This window comes from Lampetra planeri, chromosome 37 (assembly GCF_965212315.1).
Source record: "Lampetra planeri chromosome 37, kcLamPlan1.2.h2, whole genome shotgun sequence".
In the NCBI taxonomy this organism is placed as follows: Eukaryota; Metazoa; Chordata; class Hyperoartia; order Petromyzontiformes; family Petromyzontidae; genus Lampetra; species Lampetra planeri.
Window position 1 is genome coordinate 4,304,974 of NC_136143.1, and position 26,611 is coordinate 4,331,584.

General features: G+C 51.6%; 1 protein-coding gene across 4 annotated transcripts; it reads left to right on the top strand.

The window, feature by feature from the left end:
• Positions 1–1,370: 1,370 nt before the first annotated feature.
• TOP3B (DNA topoisomerase III beta) lies at positions 1,371–26,161 on the top strand. 4 transcript variants are annotated; one of them, XM_078611832.1, is made up of 18 exons: positions 1,371–1,595; positions 3,565–3,696; positions 4,172–4,278; positions 5,226–5,300; positions 6,077–6,270; positions 6,667–6,823; positions 7,083–7,196; positions 7,740–7,830; positions 8,914–9,068; positions 9,879–9,984; positions 10,705–10,851; positions 11,326–11,499; positions 12,644–12,772; positions 14,003–14,152; positions 14,736–14,836; positions 18,698–18,899; positions 19,834–20,043; positions 22,760–26,161. In XM_078611832.1, exons 1-18 carry the CDS (start codon positions 1,526–1,528, stop codon positions 23,191–23,193), a joined length of 2,748 nt encoding a protein of 915 aa, XP_078467958.1. In that variant the 5' UTR covers positions 1,371–1,525; the 3' UTR covers positions 23,194–26,161. The 4 variants fall into 4 exon arrangements, with proteins under 4 accessions (XP_078467958.1, XP_078467959.1, XP_078467961.1 ...); XM_078611833.1 differs by lacking the exon at positions 1,371–1,595 and adding an exon at positions 1,645–1,725; XM_078611835.1 differs by lacking the exons at positions 1,371–1,595; positions 3,565–3,696 and adding an exon at positions 3,706–4,011.
• Positions 26,162–26,611: the final 450 nt, after the last annotated feature.

Consider the following 26,611-nt stretch of genomic DNA (forward strand, 5'->3'; position numbering starts at 1 on the left):
CAGTCGGAATGCAAACAAAAAACATAACTCTTATAATGTAGGCATTGTCCTTGAAATTGATTGGTCCACACCCGAGACAGCTTTCTTAGAGCCTAGTCTCACATGGTGTTGGACCAGATGACGAATGATGAATTAAATATGTAACTATTTAACAACAGGTCTGACGCTGTCTTTCCGACAGACCTGTTCTTCACCTGAGGACGGCTGCTTGCGTTGTGGCCGAAACGTCGTGAGAATTATTTTATTATGTTTATTTTTTTAATTTTATTATTTCCCTTCTACGTGACTTTACCGAAGGCACCAAAAGGATGAATCCCTGCAGTCACGAAAGCTGTAAATCGAAACCTGCAGGTTATCTTATTGGAGCATAGAGGGTTGAGTCGTCAGCGTTGAGGTAGAGCCGTTTCTCGCAGACATCGATCGGGTCGTCAATGAAGATGGGGAAGAGAAGTTGACCGATAATTAGAATTGATCCTTGTGGTTCTGAGGCCTGGCCGGACAAGACTACTCTGATGGATCTGTTGGAGAGGTCGCTCTGTAGCCAGTTTGGCACGTAGGCCGTTGTGCCACACTTTGTCAAAGGCTCCTTTGATGTCCAGAACTGTGACACAGACTTGTCCAGGGAGCTGTTACCATCCCTGAGAGAAGACATTCAGAAGGTCCGCTGTGCTGTGACCTGGTCTGAATCCAAACTGCCTGCAGGAGATCTGATTGTCGTTGAGCATGTACCTTTGAAGTTGATTGTTCACTGCTGCCTCCATGGCCCTGCTAATGATGCTGAGCAGGGATGTGGGGCGATACTTTGATGGGTCGACTTTGGAGTCCTTCTTGTGTATTGGGGTTACTGAGGGCAGCTTCCATTGGTTTGGAAATACTCCACTTGAGAAGCAGCAGTGGAAGAGGCGATGTTTCGGGCAATGGTCCTACTTCAAAGTACATCAATGGAGAAGGGCCATTGCTCGAAACGTCGCCTATTAGATACTTGTTTCCTTTTAAAGGCCACAGTATAATTGACATACACGATTAGTCTTTTTGTAAATAGATTATAAATCGATCAATCGAAAATAAATAACAATTTTCGATTCATACATATTTTCGATCCATCAATCAATGTCATACAGGACAGTATGCTGAAATCGATCACGAGTTTTTACAGCGCGATTCCCGCAGATGTGACTTTGATCTAATCAATTAATCATTCGATTAATACTGCGATTAATCGATACCTCAAGTACCACGTATTCTATTGGGGGGGGTGGTGTGAGGGGGGGGGGAGGTGAGGGGAGGGGCTGTGAGGGGGAACACGGCGGTGCGTGACGTCACGCACCACGTGCTTGTTCGCGAGCCAATCAGTGGGACGCGGCCCGCCAATCCCAACAGAGGCCTTCAATCCAGGCTTCGCCATCACCAGGGCAACACGGGGGCGAGCGAGGCCGAGCCGGGCCGAGAGCTTATAAAACAGTTAAAAGTGTAACCCGGACGATTAATTATCAAGGCAATAAGCAGTGGCCTCTACTGCCTCGACATGCGCACGGTGCTCATGGTGGCGGAGAAGCCGTCTCTGTCTCAGTCAATAGCGAAGATCCTGTCGCGAGGTGACGGCTTAGGCCCCCCCCCCCCGTTCACTCGCCATTGTCGGTCTCATTGCCCACCGCCTGCCACGGCCTTATCCACTGCCGGATGAAGGTCTACACCACTGGCCGTGTTGTCCGCTGCGGGATGAAGGTCTACACCACTAGCCGTGTTGTCGGTCCTGGCCGTTTGGTCGTACCAGCGCGGGTTCGGTGAAGATCGGTGGGGTGGTGGGGAGTGGTGGTGGTGGTTGTGAGAGCCGTGGAAATTGCCTTATACTCATTCAGATGTCATTCAGATGACACTCGCCACTGATGTTGCCGTGGCTTGGACCGAGTCGTTGCATTGCAAGCGGCAGCCCACAGTGTGCATTGTCGAACTTCTGTCGCGCCGCGCGTAGCCGATCGATAAGGTGTGGCGGGGTTGCAGTCAAAAAGTGTTTCCACTGCTGGATGGGGGGGCTACACGAGGTCGTGTTGGCCGCTGGGGTTGATTGACTCCTCCAACTTAGCAACGCTGGTCAATGTTGACGAGGCGTGATAGGGGGAGCGATAAGACCGCTTCGGGTATGTCTCGCCATCGATGTTAGGTCCTTGGGGTAGTGCGCTAAACGCTTAAACTCACCATCGTTTGTGTTGTTAACTATCCTCTGGGTTCAGTACGTTTGATACTACAGCGTTAACTATTAACACTACATTCGCTACTATGGGTACGGTACAGAGGTTGTTCTCAGGATGCACTTGTCACAGCCATAGTAACGTGGAATGTCGACATTACTATGCCACGAGTAATCGCATCCATGAGCGATGTGGTGATGCAATTGGTTACGCATTGCGCTACGAACCCGGCGACTTGAGTTCAATTCCCGGCCACGGTGAACATCAGAGGCGAATGATATCTGAACCGGACCCCACCCCTTACCAGTCACCACTTCAGAATCCCCACACAGACCACCGTGACGAAGAATGGCCAAACAATATCTCGTAAAACGTAACTCAGTCAATACATTTGCAACCGCAGGTTTAGTTATTAACGCTACATTCAGAGCCGTGGATGGACATGTCACTGTCATAGGAATGTGGCATTTTCACCACTGGCTCTGGAGATGGACACCACTGGTTTGAGTGGGGGAGCCTTGCTTACCTTAATTTTTATTACATTCACGAATAAGGATGTTGAAAGGTGTGGCCGCAGATTTTATTTATTTATTTATCGTGACTTGCTTACCTTTTCGCTCTTGCACTCCTATCGTTTTTTTGTGTTGTAACTCGCTGACCCACCCCTACTTGGACGTCTGTGAAAAAGAGCTTAATATACTCATCGGATTCTTCCAGGATAAATAAATGTTCTGATATTTCCTCCCCGGTGCTGGGTCAATCATACAAATATTGTATGGCGGACCCTAGTGAAAATGAGTCCATTTGGCTTTGCAGGGAAAATAAGTAATGTTCGTAGTATTCTTCGCTAATAATGCTATTTCCGAACCGCACCGGGTCATTATCTACTTCAACCCGCACTAACCACGGTGAAATATCATCAACACCCTTGGGGCATTGTGTCCTTGTGTGCATGTATGTTGAACTTCTTTTACACCATACGTAGCCAACCGTGCTAATTGGAGGTGCGGGGGGAAGGACAACAAAACTAAACACAAAGCAGTTCTAAATAAATTAGTTTTTCAATCTAGATTTAACAGTGCATAGCTCCAGTTGCTTCCTAATATCCGAACGAAGAGCGTTCCAGACGTCCGCAGAGGTGCATTTAAAAGCGCGCGCGGCGGTGACCGTCTTTGTTCGATGGCTAGCCAAAAGCCGCTGCGAGGATGTATACTCTAATTTTAAATTTCGATTTAAAGCTTTCGTGACTGCAGGGATTCATCTTCTTGGTTCTTTCGGTAAAGTCACGTAGAATGTAAATAATAAAATAATTAAAATATATTTTATTATTTCTACTCTAATTTTGTTCGATTGTGCCCCGTTGGCTGTCTCGCAGGCAGCATGACGTCTCGCAAGGGGTTCAACGGTGCGTGCTCGGTGCACGAGTACATGGGCTCGTTCCAGGGGCAGAGCGCGCGCTTCAAGATGACGTCCGTGTGCGGCCACGTCATGACCCTCGACTTTATCGGTACCGGCGTCGTGTTACGAACGCCCGCGCCAACACGCCATGCCAACGCTCGCACTGCCCTAATGCCCACACTGCACTAGCGCACGCTGTGCTCGAACACATGCTATGCACTAATGCCTATTACGGTGTTTTTTCTGGAAGATTTTGCTGGTTTTTCCTGGATTTCTCTGTTGCCTGTAATCACTTTAAGATGTTCTTTGTTCATGTTTTTGTTTGTTGCGGTTGCACCCGAGTCAAGAGCCACATGGCTGACAGGTCTATACCTAATAACTGAATCTGAGAAACTGAAACAACCCACTCTGCATGCTGGATGAGGTTAGTTTGGAGTCTCGTTGATGAAAGCACAGCCACTCCTGTGATGCAATTATGTCTTCGTAGTGGTGGTGCTGGTTGAGGTGTGTGCTCACTCGCAGCACTTGCCCCCCACATTAGATATGGTCTATATGGGGGATCTTTGCGTGTCTTTGTGTGTTAGGCAAATACAACAACTGGGACCAGGTTGATCCTGCAGAGCTGTTCAGCAAGGCTCCTACAGAGAAGAAGGAAGCAAACCCCAAGCTGAGCATGGCGAAGTTCTTGCAGGTGATGACTTGCATACATAGTCATTAACAATTTACATGTCCTTGATTAAAACTAGGTGAGAGCCAATTTAAGATGTGTAGTCTGTTTTCTTCAAGCGAAGATCTATTAAATTTCGATTTAAAGCTTTCGTGACTGCAGGGATTCATCTTCTTGGTTCTTTCGGTAAAGTCACATAGAAGAGAAATAATAAAATAATAAAAAATAGAACATAATAAAATACAATTCTCACGACGTTTCGGCCACAACGCAAGCAGCCGTCCTCAGGTGAAGAACAGGGCTGTCTTTCCGACAGCCCTGTTCTTCACCTGAGGACGGCTGCTTGCGTTGTATTTTATTATGTTTTATTATTATTTTATTATTTCCCTTCTACATGACTTTACCGAAAGAACCAATAAGACGAAATATCAAGATCAGGATGAACGCATTTTAAAACAACAACAACCACCTTGGGGGTGATCGACCAGGAACATATTTCCTCACCGGGGACACCACATCCACTGTTGTCAAGAAATACACAGTGATTTTATGCTAAAATGAGCATTGGGAGAGTACTCATCTCCTGTAGGCTGACGTCACTGCGGCGAAGCCACAGGCATGGCCGAAGGGACGGTGACGTAATTCCTAAACAGTGGGTTTCAATGTAAGTCAATGTAGGCGACCCATCTTCTGGACAATTCTGGCAACGAAATGCAAAAATTTATCCTGGAAGATTGTGGCTCCCATTGCTTTGTATTGGATGTAATTTTTGTAAAAAAAATTGTATGTAAAACGTTAATTCGGAAGGGGCAACAACTTTGCAGCAATGTCCTCGCCAAGAGAACTATTTCGTTTTCAATGTGTTTTTTCGTCCAACGTACCGTTTGGGAGATTCACAGTGTCACGGCCGGATACTTGCACGCTATATATCTATAGATGGCGGCGTGATTTTGTGTGTGTGTGGGATGTAGATCGAGGGCAAAGGATGCGACTACGTGGTGCTGTGGCTGGACTGTGACCGAGAGGGAGAGAACATTTGTTTTGAGGTGAGGTGGCTTTACACCTGGTCTCATTGTTAAACACAGCATAACCCAGCAGTGTAGTTATCTTTAAAATTGTTTGTGTCGTGTAATTACTTACGTGTTTGTAAAGAAGCATGAAAGACATGATCGCTCAGAATCAGTTATTTTTAATATATATTTACACCGCCATTATGAACCTCCCGAACGAACCAGCTGACTTCCTATGAGTTCATACTTTTTTGTCAATCCGCTGCTGGATGAAGGCCTCCCCACACTATTTTACCTTGCTTCACCATCCTGGCCAGTGCAGGTTGATTAAGGGAAGCGGTCTCAGGACCGGTTCAGATGTCACTCGTGAGGGATGTTAGCTGTGGCCTGGAATCAAACTCGGGTTGCTGGGTTCACAAACCACTGCAGCATCACTCCACCCCAACCTGCTATTACATCCGTAGTGTTAATGAACTTGGGGGATGGGGAGGGGGTTTGGGGTGGTGGCGGCACAATGTTTTGTGCACTCCGCCACAACTCCTGACAAATGAGTTTGATTCCCAGCCATGGCCAACGCCAGTGACGAGTTATCCCTGCATCAGTTCCTAGGCCTCATATAACCTTCAAGACAGACACGCCGCCATGCGACAGTGAATTGAATCTGTCATCGACGATTCGAGTGCCGTGTTCGATCAATCGATCGATCGGCGGTTCCGTGCTCGACAGTAGTTTCTCACCACCGCCTCCCAACGGCGTCACACCCTCTGCCACCCACCCCCCCGACTCACCCCCCCTCACCCCTGGCTCGGCAGGTCCTGGACGCCATCGCGCCATATCCAGTGAAGCACGGCTCCGAGCAGGTCGTGTTCCGAGCCAAGTTCAGCGCCATCACCGACACGGACATCCACAACGCCATGAACAAGCTGGCCGAGCCCAACCGCTTTGAGGCGCTGGCTGTGGACGCTCGTCAGGAAGTGGACCTCCGCGTCGGATGCGCCTTCACCAGGTCTCGGCGCCAGCTGCCACGTAGGCGTCGCCACCGTCGCCGCCACTGTTGACATTCAGTGGGGGGTGCAGTGATGATTGTTTCATTTCAGTTTCAGTTTTCATTTATTTGGAATAACCCTGTGAGCCATTCGGCGCTTGATTCGGGTGCAACCGCAACAAACAATATAATTACAAGACGCGTTTTAAATTTACTGTACGCAAACTGAAACATCCCCTACAAAAACAATAAAATGTTCCAGGAAAAGCACCGTTTGTTTATGCTGCGTACTAAACTGTACAAAAAAATCCCATTTTGATTGGATGATGTCTTGTGATCGGAGGGGTGTAGATGGATTTTTACGAATTGGGGTTATGAATTTGCTGTGCCTTCAACGCGCACGTCTTGTTACCACAGGTTCCAGACCAAGTACTTCCAGGGGAAGTATGGCGACCTGGATGCGTCGCTCGTCTCGTTTGGGCCGTGCCAGACGCCGACGCTGGGCTTCTGCGTGGAGCGACATGACCGCATCCAATCGTTCAAACCTGAGACGTACTGGGTGCTACAGGCCAAGGTAGAGGAGACGTACTGGGTGCTACAGGTTAGGGTAGAGGAGACGTGTAGTCGGTGCTACAGGCCAAGGTAGAGGATATGTTCCTGGGTACTACAGGGTAAGGTGAAGATATCGTATATTGGACCACAAAAATCACATTAAATGTGAATTTCGGTGACTGACGTATGTCTGCTTGTTATGCATATGGGTGCGGTGGTACACGTGTGTACAGGTGTTGATTTGCACACGTGTGTGTGGTGGCACGCAAACACGCGTATAGGTGAGCACGGTGGCGGGCCAGGCTCTGACTCTGGAGTGGGAGAGGGGCCGCATGTTCGACCGGGAGGTGGCGCAGACTTTCCTCGCCATGGTGCGGGGAGCCACGGTGGCCAAGGTACAGCTCGCTTGCCATTTGCCACTTCATAAATTGGCGTACGAGCGAAGGTCCGCCGTGCGTAGCATACGGCAATCCGTCGTTTAACGCGGTCGTAGATGCGCTTCTGAAAAGTGCCACGTTAAGGGAAATGTGTGTTGGGGTGAAAAGAAGTTCCCCATAAATAATGTAACGAAAAAGTTTGACGTTATGCTACGTACCACGCGCTCACGGTAAGATGGTGGGATAAATAATTAAGGGTACGCCACCGTGTCACTGTATTATTCTGCATACTGTATCGTGCCGCTCAACCGCGCAGCTCAAGAAAGTAATTTCTCGTCTATTGCACTGGGGGGACAATGGCGGCCGGGCTTGGTGCTGGCCACCTCCTCCGCCTTCGTGTGCGGTGTTGGCCTTCGTAGGTGCTGCTCGCTAACAGCACTTGCCCCAACAGTCTGTTAAAGGCTATACGGGGGGATCTTTGGCTCTTGCCTTTGTGTATGTAAGCGTGTAATAGTCTGTCACAGGAGATGTTGACTATAACTTGGTCTCGGCGTGGGTCAGGTGCTGTCCGTGACTCAGAAGGAGAAGGCGAAACAGCGTCCGTTGGCTCTCAACACGGTGGAGATGCTGCGCATAGCCAGCTCCTCTCTCGGTGAGGGAGTCGCCAATCGCGATCGACCAGGGACGGGGAATTTTCCGGAATGGGGTGCCATGGTGGCCAGATGTTAACTACCTCGCTTGGTATACAGGAGGTTGTGGGTTCGATCCTGACCCTGCCGCCTGCTGTATATTTCGAGTTTGCATGTTCTCCCCGTGGTCGCGTCGATTTTTCTCCGGGTCCTTCAGTTTTTTACCCCACAGTTAGAATCAACAACATGCGTTTAGAGTATTTGGCTGCTATAAATGTCCACATGATAAGCGACTTTGTTGAGCTATCATTTGTGGCCAGGTTGCTTCTGAAAAAAAGGCAATAACTCAGTGGGCCTTATCTGGTCAAATAAATCGTTCGGTTTACTTCATTTCTCACGGCCCGCAGTCGCACGAGGCCTACCGCTTGAAAAAGGGCCCATTAAATGATATTTACCCCTTACTGCAAGAATCCTTTCTGCACTAATTGGGTACGAGAGGGGAAAGTTTTATTCAATTACACGTCTGTAACGGTGGGCGGGGGGGGAGGTGGTGGCGAGAGTGCGGTAACCCTTGTAAAGATGAGCGTTATTGAACTGAACGTTTGCGTGAATAATTATAGGTTAGTATAAAGGTGAACCCTACTCTGGCCCAACGTTTCATAAACAGTGGTGAAAATGAGTGCTAAGAGGATGTTCGGTGGAAAAAAAAAAAGTATCGGTCACGATTGATTCCGGTCTCGTGAAACGATGCGTAAATTGCTATCCTTTAGCCCAGTGTTCTTCACTCATTTTCAGTGGAGGAGTGGGGGGGGTCACTTTCGCCAATAAGACATCAGTGCGACGGCCGTCACACTGCCTACAAGGGGTGTTTTCACATTTGTGTATTGTCGGGGGGGCCCCGCACGTCAGGGGCTACACTAAAGGCCACCAGGGGCCGCCGGTGGCCCACGCGGGCCAGTGAGGAACACTGGCATAGGAGCTACTCGCTACCTGCGCTTGCCCCATCAGCCTTGTAAGCCTACACGGGGGATCTTGCGATGAGGAACACTGCTTTAGGAGTTGGTGGCGCGTGTTTGTTGTGCTCATCTCTCCGTGCGTAATGCGAGGCATGGGGCCTCAGCACAGCATGCAGGTGGCGGAACGGCTCTACATCCAGGGCTACATCAGCTACCCGCGCACGGAGACCACCAGCTACCCCGAAAACTTCGACCTCAAGGACGCGCTGCGCCAGCAGGCATCTAGCCCCTTCTGGGGGGACTTGGTAAGCCCGGCGCCGGCCGGATAAGCACTCCGCTCGCCCCACCTCTGATTCGCATTGTTGGCTATGTACGGTGCGAAAGAAGTTCAACATACATGCATACCTCACCGCAAACTTGTCCAACCTCGCCTCGGCTCGCTTGGATTGTTTAGATTATTTTGCTGTTATAAATTTCGTCATATCGGGCCATTTTGTTGAGCTATCGTTTTTGGCTGGGTTGCTTCTGAAACAGAAGCTAATGGCTCAGTGGGCTTTACCTGGTAAGATAACATTAATTCTAGATTTGAAGCTTTCGTGACTGCAAGGATTCATATTCTTAGGTTTTTTCGGTCAAGTCACGTAGGTAAAAAAATTAAAATTAATAAAAGTAAAATAAAATAAAAATCACGACGTTTCGGAGGCTTGTGTTGCCTCCGGAAGACGGAAGCTTGTGTTGCCTCCGAAACGTCGTGATTTTTATTTTATTTTACTTTTATTAATTTTAATTTTTTTACCTACGTGACTTTACCGAAAAAACCTAAGAATAAGATAACATTAGTTGAGTTTTATTTGTATATTTTTTTTTTAGTGATTTGTTTACGTTCCCTATACTTTGCACTCCTATCGTGTTTTTGCATTGTTTGTTGTTGTCACGTTCTGATCTGCCCCTACTGGACATCTTTACAAAAGAGCTTAATAGGTCATCGGATTCCTCCAGTATACATAGGTATTCGGATTCTTATTCTGAACAGCATTTGCCCCAACAGTCTGAAGGCTATACGGGCGGGGAACCTTTGTCTTTGAGTGCGGTTCGCGTGCGTTTTCCGCCCACAGGTGAGGGCCTTGCTGGCCCAGGGCCTGAACAAACCTCGCAAAGGGAGCGACGCTGGCGACCACCCGCCCATCACGCCCATGAGGGCGGCCACAGAGAGCGAGCTGGGTGGGTCTGCGCGGCGCGTGGCGCAGCAAACCCAGGGTCCAGACGGCACCGCTGAGACCATGGGGCTCAAGTTCCGGCTTTCAGATGCCTGCGATTAAACCAACTCAACGCGTTCGTCAATAATTGGTTTTGTGGCCGTAAAGAGAGAAAAAATATATATAATAGGCATTGTTTAGGGCACATGGATAGGCTGGAGAGGTTAAGAGTCCCATCTATGTGCTGTGAAGGTCCATTGCTTGTTCTTTTTAGGGCCACATTAGTGTTGATGAAGGTGTTAAGTCATTTTTGTTTTTGCTCGTGCACCACTGCGAACGTAGCAGCAGCATCGCCACCAAATAAATCGTTGTTTAAAAGCAGGTTCTCAAGTGTGGTGAGTTGAGCTGATGATTTCCCCAAAGACTGGTATAATTAAACCCTATCATAACGTGTTTTTTTGCACTTTAATTTTGCTCAATTTCAGTTCTCAAAATGAGAATTTCGTGACATGGCACGTGCTCGAGTGAGTGAGCGATTGAGCACCTAAGTGGGTGAGTGAGCGAGCGAGTGACTTATTAAGACAGTGGCTGAAGGAGCGTGCAAGCGAGCGCCTGAGTGAGTTAACGAGCGAGTGTCTTGAGCGAGTGACCAGTTGACGAGCGAGCTACAACCGAGCGTGTGAGCGAGTTTACGAGCGTGCGGTTTTTAATCACCGGACGTATTTTTGTTTCTTACAATCGCCAGGTGGCGACGCGTGGCGTCTGTACGACTACATCGTACGGCACTTCATCGCCACGGTGAGCGAAGACTGCCGCTACCTGCTCACCACCATCACGCTGTCGCTCGCGTGCGAGACCTTCCACTGCGTGGGCAAGACGCTCGTGTCGGCCGGTACGTCGGTGTCGCCGGAGCTTGCCGGCCAATGTTGGCTCCCCTGTGTGTGTGGTGCTGTGTGGTGTGCGGTGGCGCAGCGATTAGCGCGTTGCAACGAACGCGGCGACACCAGTTAGATTCCCGCTCACGACCAACATTTCAGTGATGGAACGTCTGAACCGATCATGGGCCTCCCGCTTGGTCAGCGACTTGGCCTTAAATTAGTGACTGGCGCGGTACTTAAACATCAGCACTGGGGAGACAATGTATGTGTGTTTAACTTCTTTCACACTGTACCGAGCCAACCGTGTTAATCGAAGGTGCGGGGGATTTGGTGTTGGCCACCCCAAACTCCTCGTGCACTGTTCCGGCCGAAATAGGTGCTCGCTAACAGGAATTACCACACAACAGTTCGTTTGAGGCTATACGGTGCCGGTGGTGGGGGGAGGGGGTGTGGATCTTTGTCTTTTGCGATGCCGTTTGACCGCGCAGGCTACACAGAGGTGATGCCCTGGCAGGCCATCCCGCTTGAGGAGAGCCTGCCAGCGGTTGTGGCCGGAGATGAGCTGCCGGTGGACAGCGTGGCGCTGCTGGAGAGGCAGACGGGGCCGCCGGACTACCTCACCGAGGCCGAGCTCATCACACTCATGGAGAAGCACGGCATTGGTACGACACCAGTACAGCGACGCAGAACCTCCCTCCCTCTCTCCCTCGTCGTGTGCCGTGCTGGCCTTAACAGGTGCTCACCAACAGCACTTTCCCTAACAGTCTGGTGCAGGCTATACAGGGGATCTTTGTCTTTGTGCGTGCTCATCCACGGCACACGCGGGGTAGCGGTCCACGCAGTGCAATGCAGTACAACACAAAGCGATACAACGCATCCGTCAATAGCACTGTGTGCTTAACAGAAAAACAACGTATAATAGCACATGCGCTAAAACACCTCGATTGCATATCTGCCTTCATTGACACTGAGTAATCTCTAAAAACTCAACACATTTGCCAATAGTAGAAAATGTATGGCCCTTCTGCAGTGCACACACGGAGGTTCGAGGGGTAGAGTGGCCTCTCGGTGTGCTGCGACGAAGGGCCGTTGCCAGAAACGTCTCCTGTTATTATTTATTTCACACAAAGTGCTCGCCACAGGTGAACCGCAATACCTCGCTGATCTCGTTAAGGGGCATAAACCACCAGCAGCGGCTTTTGGCTGGCTGTCGAACAAAGACGGTGACCGCATCGCGCGCTTTCACATGCGCATCTGCGGCCGTCTGGAACACTCTTTCTACCGATATTAGGAAGCCACTGGAGCTATGATAACTAATTTCTTTGGAACTGCTTTTTTACTTAGCATGTTGTCCTTCCGCACCTCCGATTAGCACGGTGGGTTATGTACGATGCTAAAATAGTTCAACATACATTCACGCACCATCATGACTCTCACAATCGGTTTCAAAGACACTACATATTATCAGCGCATGTTTGTTTGCATGTTTTGCCACAAGCATGTTTGGTTAATGCAGACTTGATGCCTTGCAACAGGTTTCTATTTGGTGTTTGAACATCTTAATATTTCCTGGTTTTTTGCCAGACAGGGTAAAGCCTATTCTTACGTAGGGATAGAGTCCAACAATAGATGTTTGCTACATGGCACTCTACTGCCCACCCTGATGTAGTCACGTAGAAGCTATAATTTCTCCTTCGTCCTAACAGGAACCCCGGCGATGGATCTTGACTCGCACTTGCCTTGACTTATGACGCCCTCCCCCCAACCCACCCTGCCCCCCCCCTCACCCCACCCCTTCCCTGCCAGGCACGGACGCTAGCATCCCCGTGCACATCAACAACGTGTGCCAACGCAACTACGTGACGGTGGAGAGCGGTCGCCGCCTCAAGCCCACCAACCTGGGCATCGTGCTGGTGCACGGCTACCACAAGATCGGTGGGCAACCTCACCGCCACCTCATCGCCCTCCTCACTTCCGACCACTCGCCTCATTCCTCATGCGACCTCGCCTCTCCCTCACCTCTCACTCCGGTGGTGAAATGTTATCTTCCTCGCCTGGTGTACAGGAGGGGCATGGGTTCTATTCCTGTCACTGACGCCTGTATATTTTGAGTTTGCATCTTCTCCCGGCGATCGCGTGGATTTTTCTCCGTGCCCTCCGGTTTTTCCTCTCCACATTTAGAAACGTGCGTTTAGGGTAATTGGCTGCTGTCAATTTCCACGCGATAAGCCACTTCATTGAGTTATCATTTGTGTGGCCAGGTCGCTTCTGAAAAAGAGCGATGTAGTTTTTATTCCATTACGCCGTCTTCATGGGAACGTTGCCTCTCACTCACGACCCCGGCTCTCAATCTGACCTCACCCATCTCTCGTCTCTGCCTCGCCACTCCCGCACTCCACCCTCACCCCTTCCTCTTACCCCACCGTCACACACACCTCTCCTACACTCACCCTTCTCTCACCTGCACTGTCATCTCACCCTCACCACCCCCTACTAACTCCTCCTCCACCTGCAATCGTATCTCACCCTCGGCCTTCTCTCACCCATCCCACACTCACTGCCTCCCTCACCTATGGTCACACTGATATCACCCCACCGTCACCCGTGCCAACCTTCCCAACCTCATTGCCATTTCTAACTGGCCGTGTCGCTTCCTGATGTTCGTTGCGCGGAGCTCGGCTTGAGCGCTCTCAAAGGACATCGGATTTGCATGCCGCGCAATTCCACTCCAACGCAACTCATCATCATCCCTTTTAGCACGATGGCCAAACCCCGCCGCACACCATTCGTCTTCGTGTGTATTCAACAATCAACACGTGGCCTTTCAAAATGTTCCCCCTTTTTACCAGCTTGTTTTTGCCAGTGTTCTCATCCGACCGCGTGTGCGTGTGTGCATGCGCATACCTGCGTGCGCGCCATCGTCCGACTTTAACCCTTGGCCATCGCCCGTGACGAATATCCGAACCCGTGCTGGGCCTCCCCTACGTTGAGTCGGCCTGAAATGAGTACCTCGTGGGGTGTGTGAATGTGAGCACTGGGGAGACGGAGGGTGGTCGGGCGTGTGGCTGGCCACCTGCTTCCTCGCGTGCCGTCGTTCATAGGCGCTCGCTCGCAGCACTTGTCCCAAGAGTCTGTGAAGGCTAATGTGCGGTTGTGCAAACGCAGACCCTGAGCTGGTGCTACCCACGATGCGGGCTTCGGTGGAGAAGCAGCTGAACCTGATCGCCATGGGCAAGGCCGACTTCCAGGCTGTGCTGCAGCACGCGCTCAGCATCTTCCAGCGCAAGTTCCACTACTTTGTCGACCACATTGCCGGTGCGTGCTGTCTTACTCTAGTCATCGCCGCCATCGTCATCATCGTCGTTGTTCTCACAGTTGTCGTGAGCTTGATCGTCATCCGTTATTTATTTTGTCATTGTCATGGTGATGATCGTCATCGGCATCGCGGCCTCTTCATCACCCTTAATGTAATCATCATTGGCATCTACATTATTATTTTAGTCGTCTTCGTCATGATCATTATCGTCGTCATCATTATCATTGTCATCATTATCATTGTCATCATTATCATTGTCATCATTAACCTTACACTTATCCTTGCTTGGCAGACGTGATTGAGCTGGGAACACGCTCTCTGTGCGTGTGCGTCTCTGTACGTGTCTGTATGTGTGTGTGTCCGTGTGTGTTTTCATCTGTGGGGAGCGGTGGCGCAGTGGTGAGCACGCTGCAGTGTGTAAACATCACCACTTGGGAGACAAAGGTGGCCAGGCATGGCGTTGGCCACCCACCCCCTTGTGTGCCGTGCCAGCCTTCATAGGTGCTCACTAACAGCACTTGCCCCAACAGTCTGTTAAAGGCTACACGGGTGGTCTTTGCCTTTCTCTTTGTGGTGGAACAGGCATGGATGAGCTGATGGAGGTCTCCTTCTCTCCGCTGGCCGCCACTGGGAGACCTCACTCGCGCTGCGGGAAATGCCGTCGCTTTATGAAGTACATCCAGGTCAGTGGTTGCCCTACGTGTGTCACTGTAGTGGGTGCGGGGGAGGTGGTGTTGAGTGTGTGTTTGCACAAGCAACTCTCACTTCTCATCCTCCGTAGTAGTGGGGTTGGTGTGTGTACCCTTCACTCTTCCTCTCTTTCTGCGTGACCTCACACCGCCCTTGTCAGACGCTCGGAATCCCGACAAGCCGTTCAACACGAGCTCAAGTCCTCCTCGTATAGCAGCACCCAGTGCCAGTAACGGTCAAAGCTGTCGTCGCCCGCTCGTGCGTGTCGCGTGTCACGTGACCCGCTGGCTTGCGGTTGCGGTGCGGGGGTGAAAAAGAATCCTCTGCGTAACTCCGCGAATCTTTAATGCGCGGCGGGAGAAGAAGAGTCTCGTCTCATTGGAAATTGTGTCCCATCGCACAGCCGCGATCTACGCGACGTGAGCACGTGCCCTTTCCACACCGCGCTCCGTGCGCCCCCGTGAAACGTTCTCTTCTGTGCCGCCAAAATGCCGTTGTCAGTGGAGATAGCGTGCACTGGAAGGACCCATCAAGCCATTTTAGTGATTTAGGTCATTTATCCAATTGCCCGCGCTTGTTGAAGACACCAGCGAACAACGGTCGTAGCGAGTACGAACGGCATCATGCGGCCCTCTGTTTAAGCCCGGTTATATATTTATTCACCACGCGTAGTCAGCGAAGGACCGTCGCGCCAAATGTGTGACCTCTTGCGACAGCATTCGCATGAACTGCTCTTGCTGTCATACGCCGGCGTCTCGAGTGATTTTTTTTTTATTCACATGGATCACGGCGGGGGGGGGGGGGATGGTGGCGAGGGGGGAGGGGCGGCCACCACAGGGGCGGTACCATTCCTTTGAGGATCGCAGTCCGCTTGGGATGTCGACGGCCAGCCTGAAGTGCTCACTCTGCTGTGATACAGCCGGCTCCCTCGGCGGACTAAGCTCTCCATTGCGAGGAGACCGCTCTCGTAGATGCAACGGTGACAGCTGTGACGAAGTCGAAGCATCGGGGTGCCAAGAAAGGCGTCTTTGGCATCGCACGTGAGCATTCAAAGAAACGGCCTCTGCTAGCGCCGGGAACCAGATCCGCTTCGGTGGCCACCAATGCGCGGGATGGAATGCACGATGTCGTTGTGGACCTCGAGACAAAATCGGAACGGACACTAACATCGTAAAGCTATGGTGCTCGTTACAGCTGATGGCAAGTAGAAATCTCCAACTTAATAATTAATACGTAAAAAAAAACGTAATAACTTCTACCAATAGACGGCGCTAGTGCTTTCATGGCTAGAGTATATTACAGGCTTTAACGGTTTAACCCATCTGCGTAATTGATGGTCACGGGCTTTCTGGTGAATCGGAATCCCGTTGAGATCCACCAGGATGGATCGTCAAAGTGCTTGGTGCGTCGGCCACCGCTGGACCTTATTGGACGATAATGAACAATGCTGTTGCAGTGTGCACGGTTGGCTACATGCGGTGCGAAAGAAGTTCAACATTCATACATACGTACGCTCTCCGTTTGTGGGTGGAGCGGTGGCACAGTGGTTAGCGCATTGCAATTATGAATCCAATAAGCGACCTGGGTTCATTTTGCGGCAACGGCTGACGTCAGTAGCGAGTCGTACCTGCACCGGTCTTGGGTAACCCCAACTCCTTTCCTCCACTGCACCAGCATGGCGAGGTATGGTCAAAACAACACCTTTGATCGATCTGCTGTGGGGAAGCTCTTATCCAGCAATGGATTGATAAAGAAATTGCAAATCATCATTTGTGTTCTTTTTATTATTGTCTATTCCTCTTGCTGAACAACTTAGATAAGATGCCTCATACACCACTGTATATGCAAATGCTGTGACTACGATCCATTGCTTCGTCAATGCTCACCGATTGGTCAGCTCGTAAAATATTAATCATAGACGCGCCTTATTCCGATTTGCCAACGTCGTTATTTCTGCACAATTGCACAGCTCGTTGCTATATATTGGGCTGTGAGCTTGCCAGGAGATGGCCAGTACAGCAAGTAGATTTTTCAAATCCACCGTGTAGAGTGTTTTAGTGTTGTCCCCTTGCGTGTATTGCACGGTGGCTTTTTTACGCCACCGTGCCGTCTCACGAAACGGAATTGACCAAACAGCCCAGTGTAGCAGGATCCACCTGAGTTGGAGTCTTGAGACTCGGCGAGGCTTCCCCGGATAAATCAATGATCTTATCATTATAATTTTGTTTTCACAATGTCGTATGACCTGATGCTTGTCACCTCTGGTTTGCTATCCTTGCGCATGCTCGCACTCTCTCTCTCTCTCTGTGTGTTTTGCTGGCTGCTGTGCATTACTGGCCTCGGGGCATTCAATTAGCAACTGTAATTACAAACATATAGAGTCACACTGTGCAGCTGCTAATCATGCAAATTAAGCCAGATGATGGATGGTGTTTAAGCAGCGGGCGGAGGGACGCGCGCTTTGGAATTGCGCTCGGAGGAGGACACGGGTCGCTGAGCGATCGTGAATCAGACGAGGGAAGCGAAACGGGGCCTGCCGGCAGAGTCGCCCGTTCCGCGCCATCTCCCGGTGCGGCAGTTGCAACGATGGTGCGGCAGTTGCAACGATGGTGCGGCAGTTGCAACGATGGTGCGGCAGTTGCAACGATGGTGCGGCAGTTGCAATGATGGTGCGGCAGTTGCAACGATGGTGCGGCAGTTGCAACGATGGTGCGGCAGTTGCAACGATGGTTGCGGCAGTTGCAACGATTGTGCGGCAGTTGCAACGATGGTGCGGCAGTTGCAACGATGGTTGCGGCAGTTGCAACGAAGTGACACCGCAGTTAGTCCACGGGTGGGCGGTCGTGTGTCCGGTGGGGTAGAGCGTGGGTAGTCCAAACGTCTAATCATTTTTAATGGCCGGGTCGCTCCTGAAAAATAAACCGCGAGCTCAGTGGGCTTTACCTGATAAGATAAAAATAGTTTAATTTATTTGTATTTGTTTATGAAGTGATTTATTTACCTTTCCTATACCTTTCACCCCTATTGTGTTTTTGTATTGTTTGTTGTGACCTGCCTCAACTGGACACGTGTGCAAAAGAGCTTTATCGGATTCCTCCAGTATACATCAATATTCTGATGCTGATTCTTCCGAGACGTCTGCTCAGTGCGGAAGAATTGGCCATAAATATCCCTGAGAGGAGGGGGCTCTCTCTCGGGCTCCCTCCAGTGAAAACCTCTTCCTCTGGCATTGGCCACCACGAGCGAGCAATTGCAGGGCTGCGCCTTAACCTTTTGCGTTGGTCGATCGTTGTGATGATGTCGACGTCATCGCGTGATCTCTCGGAGAACGACGCCACTTCGCCTGTCAGAACCACCCACGTTCCTCCGGAATGAGCAATCATTGCCCCACCCCATCCTAATAGCAGACTCAAAGAGGCCCTCTCACAGACCAGCTGCTGAAGTAGTCACCTTGTGCCACACAGGGCACATCTGCCACTAGGGGGGGGGGTTGCCCTTTGAAATAAAACGTGGTGAGATGGAAGCGGCCTATCGCCGGTCGAACTCGCTCTTGAGACACCTCAAAGAGGACGTTCTATCAACATCGAATTGTTATCACCACTCCCTTCTTCTCTTCTCCTCCGCGACTGCCCCCCCCCCCCGCTACAATCTCTGCCGCTCCCAACTCCCTCCCCCCCGGCCCGAGCAGGCGAAACCGAGCCGCCTATCGCGGGTAGAGCTCGCTCTTGAGATGGCTCCAGGAGGACGCTCTGTCAACATTGAATCATTATCATCACTCCCTTCTTTTTTTTCTTCTCTGCGACCGCCTCCCTCCCTCCCCCGCGCTACCCCCCCCCCACCCCTCTACCGAGCAGGCGAAACCGAGCCGCCTGCACTGCTCGCACTGCGACGACACGTACAGCCTGCCCCACGGCGGCGCCCTCAAGCTCTACAAGGAGCTGCGCTGCCCGCTGGACGAGTTCGAGCTGGTGCTGTGGACGTCCGGGCCTCGCGGCAAGAGCTACCCACTGTGCCCCTACTGCTACAGCCGCCCACCCTTCCCCGACATGAAGAAAGGTGGGCGGGGGTGGTCATCGTTCCCCCCTCCCCCCTTCACTTCACCCCCCACCACACCCTCCCCCCCGCACACCTAGCCAACCCACCCCACCATGCCCCTCGGGTTAGAGCATTGCCCCGCGGTGATTTTAGCAAATGTGGTCAGTGCAGCTCCCAATATATTTTGTATATATTTCAGGCTGCCTTGAAAACTCACCTCTTTAAACTGGCCTTCACCCCGAGTTTTGGCCAATTATCCTTGTTCTGTTTATTTCCTGCTTTCCAAACACGGGTGGTGCAATGGGATCTAGGGATGGAATGCGCCTTGCAAATGTAAATTCTTATTATTGTTGATGAAGGGGTACCAAGAAGTAGTTCTGTAATATTCTGTTTCACGGCATTTACCAACACGACTGGAGTCTTGGTTGTCACTCCGCTCGCCAAAGTGGCCATGTAGCTCAGTGGTGAGAATGAGTCCATCGCTGGTGACATCATGGGTTCGAATCTGGGTATCAGGCGGTCCGTAGTGGCCGTGTCGGAGGCACTGAGGCGGCACTCTGGATCTCCGCTCGCGCTCGGGGCAAGGGGAGCAAGCGGCATGCCTGGGTGTCTTGCTCTGTGCTATCGTTTGTGTGCTCCCTCCGCTCCCTTTGTGTCTGTCCGTCTGTGAAAACATCTCCGTAATCCTCCTCCTCCTCCTCGTGCCATCCCCGTCGCATCCTCCGCGTCCTCCGTGTAATCCGTCATCGTAATCCTCTGGGTAATCCTGCCCCATAATCCCACTTACTGGGCTTCCTTCCCTCTTCCTCCTGTCCCTCTCTCACCATCTCCTCCTCCTCTCTCCTTCCTCCATCTCCCTCGCTCTCCCCTCATCCCTCCCTCCTACTCTTCCCTTGTCACTCCCATCCTCTATATCTACCTCCCTCCCTCCCCCCCCATCCGTCCCCCGCTGCAGGCATGGGCTGTAACGAGTGCACGCACCCGACGTGCGCCCACTCGCTGCTGGCGCTGGGGGTGGGCCAGTGCGTCGAGTGCGAGGGGGGGGTGCTCGTCTTCGACCCACTCTCGGCCCCGCGCTGGCGCATGGTTTGCAACCGCTGCAGCGTGCTCGTGCACTTCTTCGCCGGCGCCCTGCGCGTCAAGGTGGTGGCGGCGTCGTCGTCGGGTGAGCGCCTGCGGTGCCGCTACTGCTGTTCGGAGACGCGGAGGTGCCGCGGACAAATGGAGGGCTGGATACGGGGACCCCGGCGGGGGGGTAGATGTATGGGACTGGGAGAGACTGGGGATAGGCGGGAGACGCAGAGAACGGGTGGTAGATGCAGGGGACGACCGGAAGACCCAGGGGACAGGCGGGAGACCCAGGGGACAGGTGAGAGACGCAGGGGACAGGTGAGAGACCCAGGGGACAGGCGGGAGACCCAGGGGGCAGGCGGAGACCCAGGGGACAGGTGAGAGACCCAGGGGACAGGTGAGTGACACGGGACAGGTGAGAGACCCAGGGGACAGGCGGGAGACCCAGGGGACAGGTAAGAGACCCAGGGGACAGGTGAGAGACCCAGGAGACAGGTGAGAGACCCAGGGGACAGGTGGGAGACCCAGGGGACAGGTGGGAGACCCAGGAGACAGGTGAGACACCCAGGGGACAGGCGGGAGACGCAGGGGACAGGTAGGAGACGCAGGGGACAGGTGGGAGACCCAGGGGACAGGTGGGAGACCCAGGGGACAGGTGGGAGACCCAGGGGACAGGTGAGAGACCCAGGAGACAGGTGAGAGACCCAGGGGACAGGTGGGAGACCCAGGGGACAGGTGAGAGACCCAGGAGACAGGTGAGAGACCCAGGGGACAGGTGGGAGACCCAGGAGACAGGTGAGAGACCCAGGGGGCAGGCCGGAGATGCAGGGTACGGATGCGGAGAGGGAGACAGACGCGCAGATTCAGCGACAGATGCAAGGAGAGTAGCAGACGCAGTGACAGATACAACCCCCGTGACCGACGTGGCATGGAGATGCCTTCGTGCAGCAGTGGATTGCTCATGGCTGACGATGCTATATGTAAATAAATTTTGCACGGAAAAAAAAGATTAACGCCGCAGTGTGAATTCACCGTCCTCAACATCCATGCGCCGTCCCCTTCGCTCACAGCGGATGTCAAAAGACCACGCGACGTCACTCACAAGAGTAGCCGGTGTCACGTTTCCGAATTTTACATCAAAACGACGCGCAAAATTGCTTGAATTGTGATCACGCGTAGCAGCGACATCGCCGCCTGCTCCTGCACAAAGAGCTTGGCAGGATCCTCCCGGGTAAGCAAACGGAATGGAAATAATAATTAGTTTTGTTTGAATTATGATATTCACGTCACATATATTTCCCCTTGGCGTTATCGATAGAGCCATTGATTTCCCGACTTCACTACCCCCCCCCTCCGCACCGTGGTCCCACTGACGGGAGAGATCGCTACTCAATCATTAAACCTTAATTAATTTAACCGACGGTAATTGTCTCATAAGTTAACCTGTCAAGTGCCCGTTTAGCATTGACATTGTGTCAACCCTCTTGCAAGGGCGACCTCAAGAACAGAAAGTTCACCGAAACGTTTTGGTGGGGGGGGGGGGGCCTTCGTCCAGCAGTGGATAGACCACAGCTGCTGCTGCTGCTTATCATGAATATGATTTGTTAGTATTGGTTGACATAACTCCCACAGCCACTAGAGGCGCTACGCATTCACCGCAGCATTAGGAACGTAAAGACGGCTCGACGCATTCTTCAGGAACACTTCAGAGCACTAGATGAAGGTCCTTTACGCGAAACGTCACCTATTATCGAGTTTTCTTTGAAGGCCGCACACGCAGACAGACAGTCACTGCATCGAGCACTTTCAGATGCGCTTCTGCGTCCGTCTGGATCGCTCTTTCTTCTGATATTAGGAAGCCACTGGAGCTATCCACTTTTAAATCATCTAGATTGAAAACTCATTTTCTTAGAATTTTTTTGTTTAGTTTGTTTTCCTTCTCCCGCACCTCCGATTAGCAGGGTTGGCTTCGTACGGTGTGAAAGAAGTTTAACATACAGTACATACACGCATGCGTGTGTGTCGGGGCTAGGCGTGCAGGATCTTGCGTCGCAGGATTGTGGGAGGAGGTGGCGGTGCGGTGATGGCTTGCGGTGGGAGGGGGGGGAGTCCTTCATCCTTGGTTGACGACGACTAATTTCCACTCAAGATCAGTTTGTGCTCTTTATAACTCGCGCAGAACCCCCAATCAGGCGGCAGATGGATCTGAACCTGTCACGTCTGCGCACGTTGGCTCCACGCAAGTGACAGCTCGGCTATCCAGCTGCCCGAGCGGCGCTAAGCACTCGCGTTTATTCGACATTGATTAAGTTGCTGCTTTCGTCCGTTGTTTGAGAGATAAAAACGCGTTGGTGGCCGCGAGGACCTGACTAGTGCGCGGAATGTTAAACGTGGCAGTGCGAGTGTGGGAAGTCTGCGTGTGGCAGAGTGGGGAGTACAGTTCTTTTTCAGCGACCCACCTGGCCACAAATGATAGCTCAACGATGCGGCTTGTCACGTGGAAATTCACAGCAGCCAAAGACTCTGAACGCGTGCTGTTGATTCTAAATGTGGAGGGGAAAAAACTAGAGGACCCGGAGAAAAATCCACGCGACCATGAAGAGAGAGACACGCAAACTCCAAATATACAGGCATCAGGGTCAGGATCGAACCCGCGACCTCCGGTATACCAGGCAAGGTAGTTCACATCTCGCCACTGCGGCGGCCCCAAAAATCTGATCAACATCATGATCACCATCATCACTCGGTGGCGTTGTAGAGGCTTGCCATGCTGCGGCGCTCTATAGATGTTGTCGTTGTCGCTGTTACAGGGACGCAGGCTCGGCTGGACCCGCCGGACGTGGAGGATTGCGCCCGCGCGGCGTGGGCCTGCGAGTCGTGCGAAGCGGCGCTCGTCGAAGTCGAGTACCCGGCAGCGCCAGCCGGCGCCGGCAACAACAACAACAACCAACAACAACAGCAGCAGCCGGCGGCCGCCGCCACCGGGGCAAAGGTGGTGAGGTCGCCGCTGCCCGACGGAGCGACGCGGCACGTGGGTTGCGTGTTCTGCGACCCCGTCTTCGAGCCGCTTGTGCAGTTGAAGCACGCGCGGGCGCAGAGGGCCCGGCGTGGCGGGGGCCGGGGGGGACCGGCGGGTGCTGGCCCAGTGGGGGGCAGGGGGGGAAGGGGTGGGGGCGGAGGGGGGTTCCGTGGGGGCAGGAAGCCCAGGGATAAGATGGCGGCGTTGGACGCGTATTTCGTTTGAGGTGGCGGTCGTTTCCGAGTGTGTGTGTGTGATGTTCGCGTGTGTACGTGTGTGTGTGTGCTTGGCTAAAATGCAGGAAGTTGGTACAGCGGAGGGCACAGGTGGTGCATCTGCCAGTCATCTCAGTCCACCCATGTCACCCGGGTCTGTCCCGTGATGTCTGCCAGTGAGCCTTTGACACTTCACGATGCCTTAATTTGCAAGAGTGAACCTGGGTCATCAAAAGTACCAAAGCATAGCAAATCAAAATCAGAACTAAAACTAAAAGAACTGCGCTTATCGCGCGTCGAGGAATAAAAAATATTGCAAAACATAATTTCCCAACAGCGCAAATCTGCTCGGGAAGATTTACCTCCACACTGAACACAGACAGCACAATATTACAAAACTTAAGCTGCGGGAAACATTAATCAGGAGATATATGGTGACTATAATACCATACTAATATGTGAACAAACAAGGACGTGTGACGTCAAATGGAATTGCAACTCAATTCATCGCAAATAAACTAAATCGCAGCTTAGCATCAAATTGTGATCGAGGAGTTAGGATAACCAATGGGTGCGTTTGAAGCGATGGGATTCCAGGCAGTTTTTTGGTGCACTGGCAGAGAGAGAGAGAATACGAGTGGAGACCCGTGGGAGTGAATTGGTGAACGCGGAAAAACGGAGCGTGTTGGTGGTGGGGGGGTGAGGAGTGGATTTTGGGAAACTCAGTAAACGGCAAACGTTTCTTGAAATCCCGCTTATTCACAGCACATAGTCAGAGGGGGTACCTCTCTGGCCTCCTCTCTTACGTGCTATGAAGGAGGACCACTGCCCGAAACGTCGCCTTATTGTATGCTCGTTCACATTAAGGCCACACGCAGTGTTGTTGACAAATATGTTGATTTGCTTTTTTTGTGTGTGTGATGTTTAACTGTGCTTATGCACCACTGCCAACGCAGCAGCAGCAGCAGCATAATGTGTTTAATTCCGAATGATCATTCGTGTCGTTATGGAGAATATAAGTAACAAAATAAACAAGCAGACAATTCGCCTGCGGCACTATCTACATAATGGGATGTGGAATAAAAGAAACACTTTGATATGTGGAGGGACAGTTATGTAAAGCAGGCGAAATATCTGCATGTTTATTTAGTTCCTGATTTACATGTTGGGGGTGGGAGCACTAAGGGAATGTTGAACTCAAATTGTTTTATGCAACTGAGCCCTTGGCCTTATCGCGAGTTTCGTCGTGTTTTGCCGACTGCAGCTTGTTCTTAGGTTTTTTCGGTAAAGTCACGTAGGTAAAAAATCCAAATTAATAAAAGTAAAATAAAAATAAAATAAAAATCACGACGTTTCGGAGGCAACACAAGCTTCCGTCTTCAGGTGGAACCGTCACAGCACGCTTGCTGTATCAAGTAAATGAGAGATTCCAAGGGATACTTGATACAGCAAGCGTGCTGTGACGGTTCCACCTGAAGACGGAAGCTTGTGTTGCCTCCGAAACGTCGTGATTTTTATTTTATTTTTATTTTACTTTTATTAATTTTGAATTTTTACCTACGTGACTTTACCGAAAAAACCTAAGAATATGAATCCTTGCAGTCACGAAAGCTTCAAAATCTAGACTGCAGCTTGGTTGCGATTGTTGTTGTTGCCGAGTGTGGATGCGCGGGTGGTGCAGATCAAGAGTGTAGTTGCGAAGGTGGCGTCGAGACCACTTTGTTCACCGGAGGAAGAAACGCGATCACGTTCGGCGCACGAGAGCCCCCCCCCACCACCATCCGCGAAGGTGCCCGATCTCGCCCGCTTCTTCTCGAAAGTCTCAGCAGTTTTTTTTGCCTGGCGAGTTGTCACTCAGATGCGTGACCAACCACCAACCACTTAGGGGGGAGCTTGCCATGTCCGGAATAGAGGTTTTTTTTGTTTTGGGTCAGATCGCGTAAATATAAATGTTTCGTTAAAGCCGCCGCCGCCACCACCCGACACAGCCAATTAGTAAGGTTGGTCACGTGAACAGAACGTGCCAATTCGTTACTAGTACAGTGCACCGGTGTGTTGGAGAGGAAGCCCACAACATTTACATTTGGAGTCCGACGTTTCGCCAGTTATTGCAGCTAGCATCATCAGGCGGACAGCCAGGTTTGTGGAGAAATCCTCCTGCTATCGTTCTTAAATAGAGGGATATAAATGTGATGTCACCACCTGTGAGCCAATCGGGTGCAAAGGCCAGAGGGGGTTGGGGAGGTTAATGTATGCATATCAATTACAATGTATGCATATAAATTACAATGTATATCCATTACACATGGCAAGCCCTGTGGCTTGCCATGTGTTTGTAGGCGTGGGCCTTGTGAGTTGTGGCCAGGAGATGGCATCGCTGAGTGTTGTGGGGGTAGCTGTAGCCTTGTGGCGGTGAGCACGACACGCTAGGAACCCCCGGCTACCCAGGTTCGGATTTCCCGCTCACGGTCAACACGTACCATTTACGATTATCTAAAGCGGTTCTGGGCCTCCCCTAGGTCGACTCAGCCTGAAATGAGTACCCGGTCAGGTGTGTAAACATGTTGTTTTCTCCTTCCCGACACGAAGACAATCTCTCGCGAGCAAATGGAACTGGAGCCAAACATCATCGCGATGTAGCCGGGACTCCTTGCTGAGCAAGAGATTTGAAGTTCGGTTGGGTCCTTTCGTGGCGCCAGTGATCGGTGTTACAATGGAAGCGGCGTTACACGAGTGTGTGTCGATGCCGTCTCGGTGTGTTTGTAGTTATCACGGCGGTTTTGCATTTTACTGCCACCAGAACTTTTGTACAGAACCGTGGTGTGGGGGTGCGAGCTGGGATGTGGTGTGGAAGAACATTACGACATGAGGTCGACAAATGAACCTTTGCAAATGGCTTTACACGTTTAATATTGTACATAAGAACGGTGGGGGGGGGGGGGGGCGAAATTATAAATAAATATAAAAAAAACCGTCAACTCTTTCTCCGTTTTATGAAAGATGGTCGTGTTTGTATCGTAGTCGTGTGTTTCACGGTGTGTAATGTTCGAGCTGGGATATCCGAGCCTTGGTTATTGATAATTATCGATGATCGAGTTTTCTAAATGCCGACTCGTAGTGTAATGAATGCACTTGGCTTGTCATCACACTGGTAGGAACCTCCTGGTTACACCAGCCCACAGGGGATTATTCCGTCCGTCGAGCAGGGAGGGGGGGTGGGGAGGGAGGGGCTGGGTGGGGAGAGTGGGCTGGGTGGGGAGGGGAGGGTGGGGAGGGGCTGGGTGGGGAGGGTGAGGCTGGGTGGGGGGTGGGGCTGGGTGGGGAGGGGCTGGTCACCCCGTGGTGCCCTTATAAAACTCAACGTTTAACCTACTCACGCCGGCTTGTGCCCGCCCTCACAGTCAGGCATATTTGCGAAATACACCACG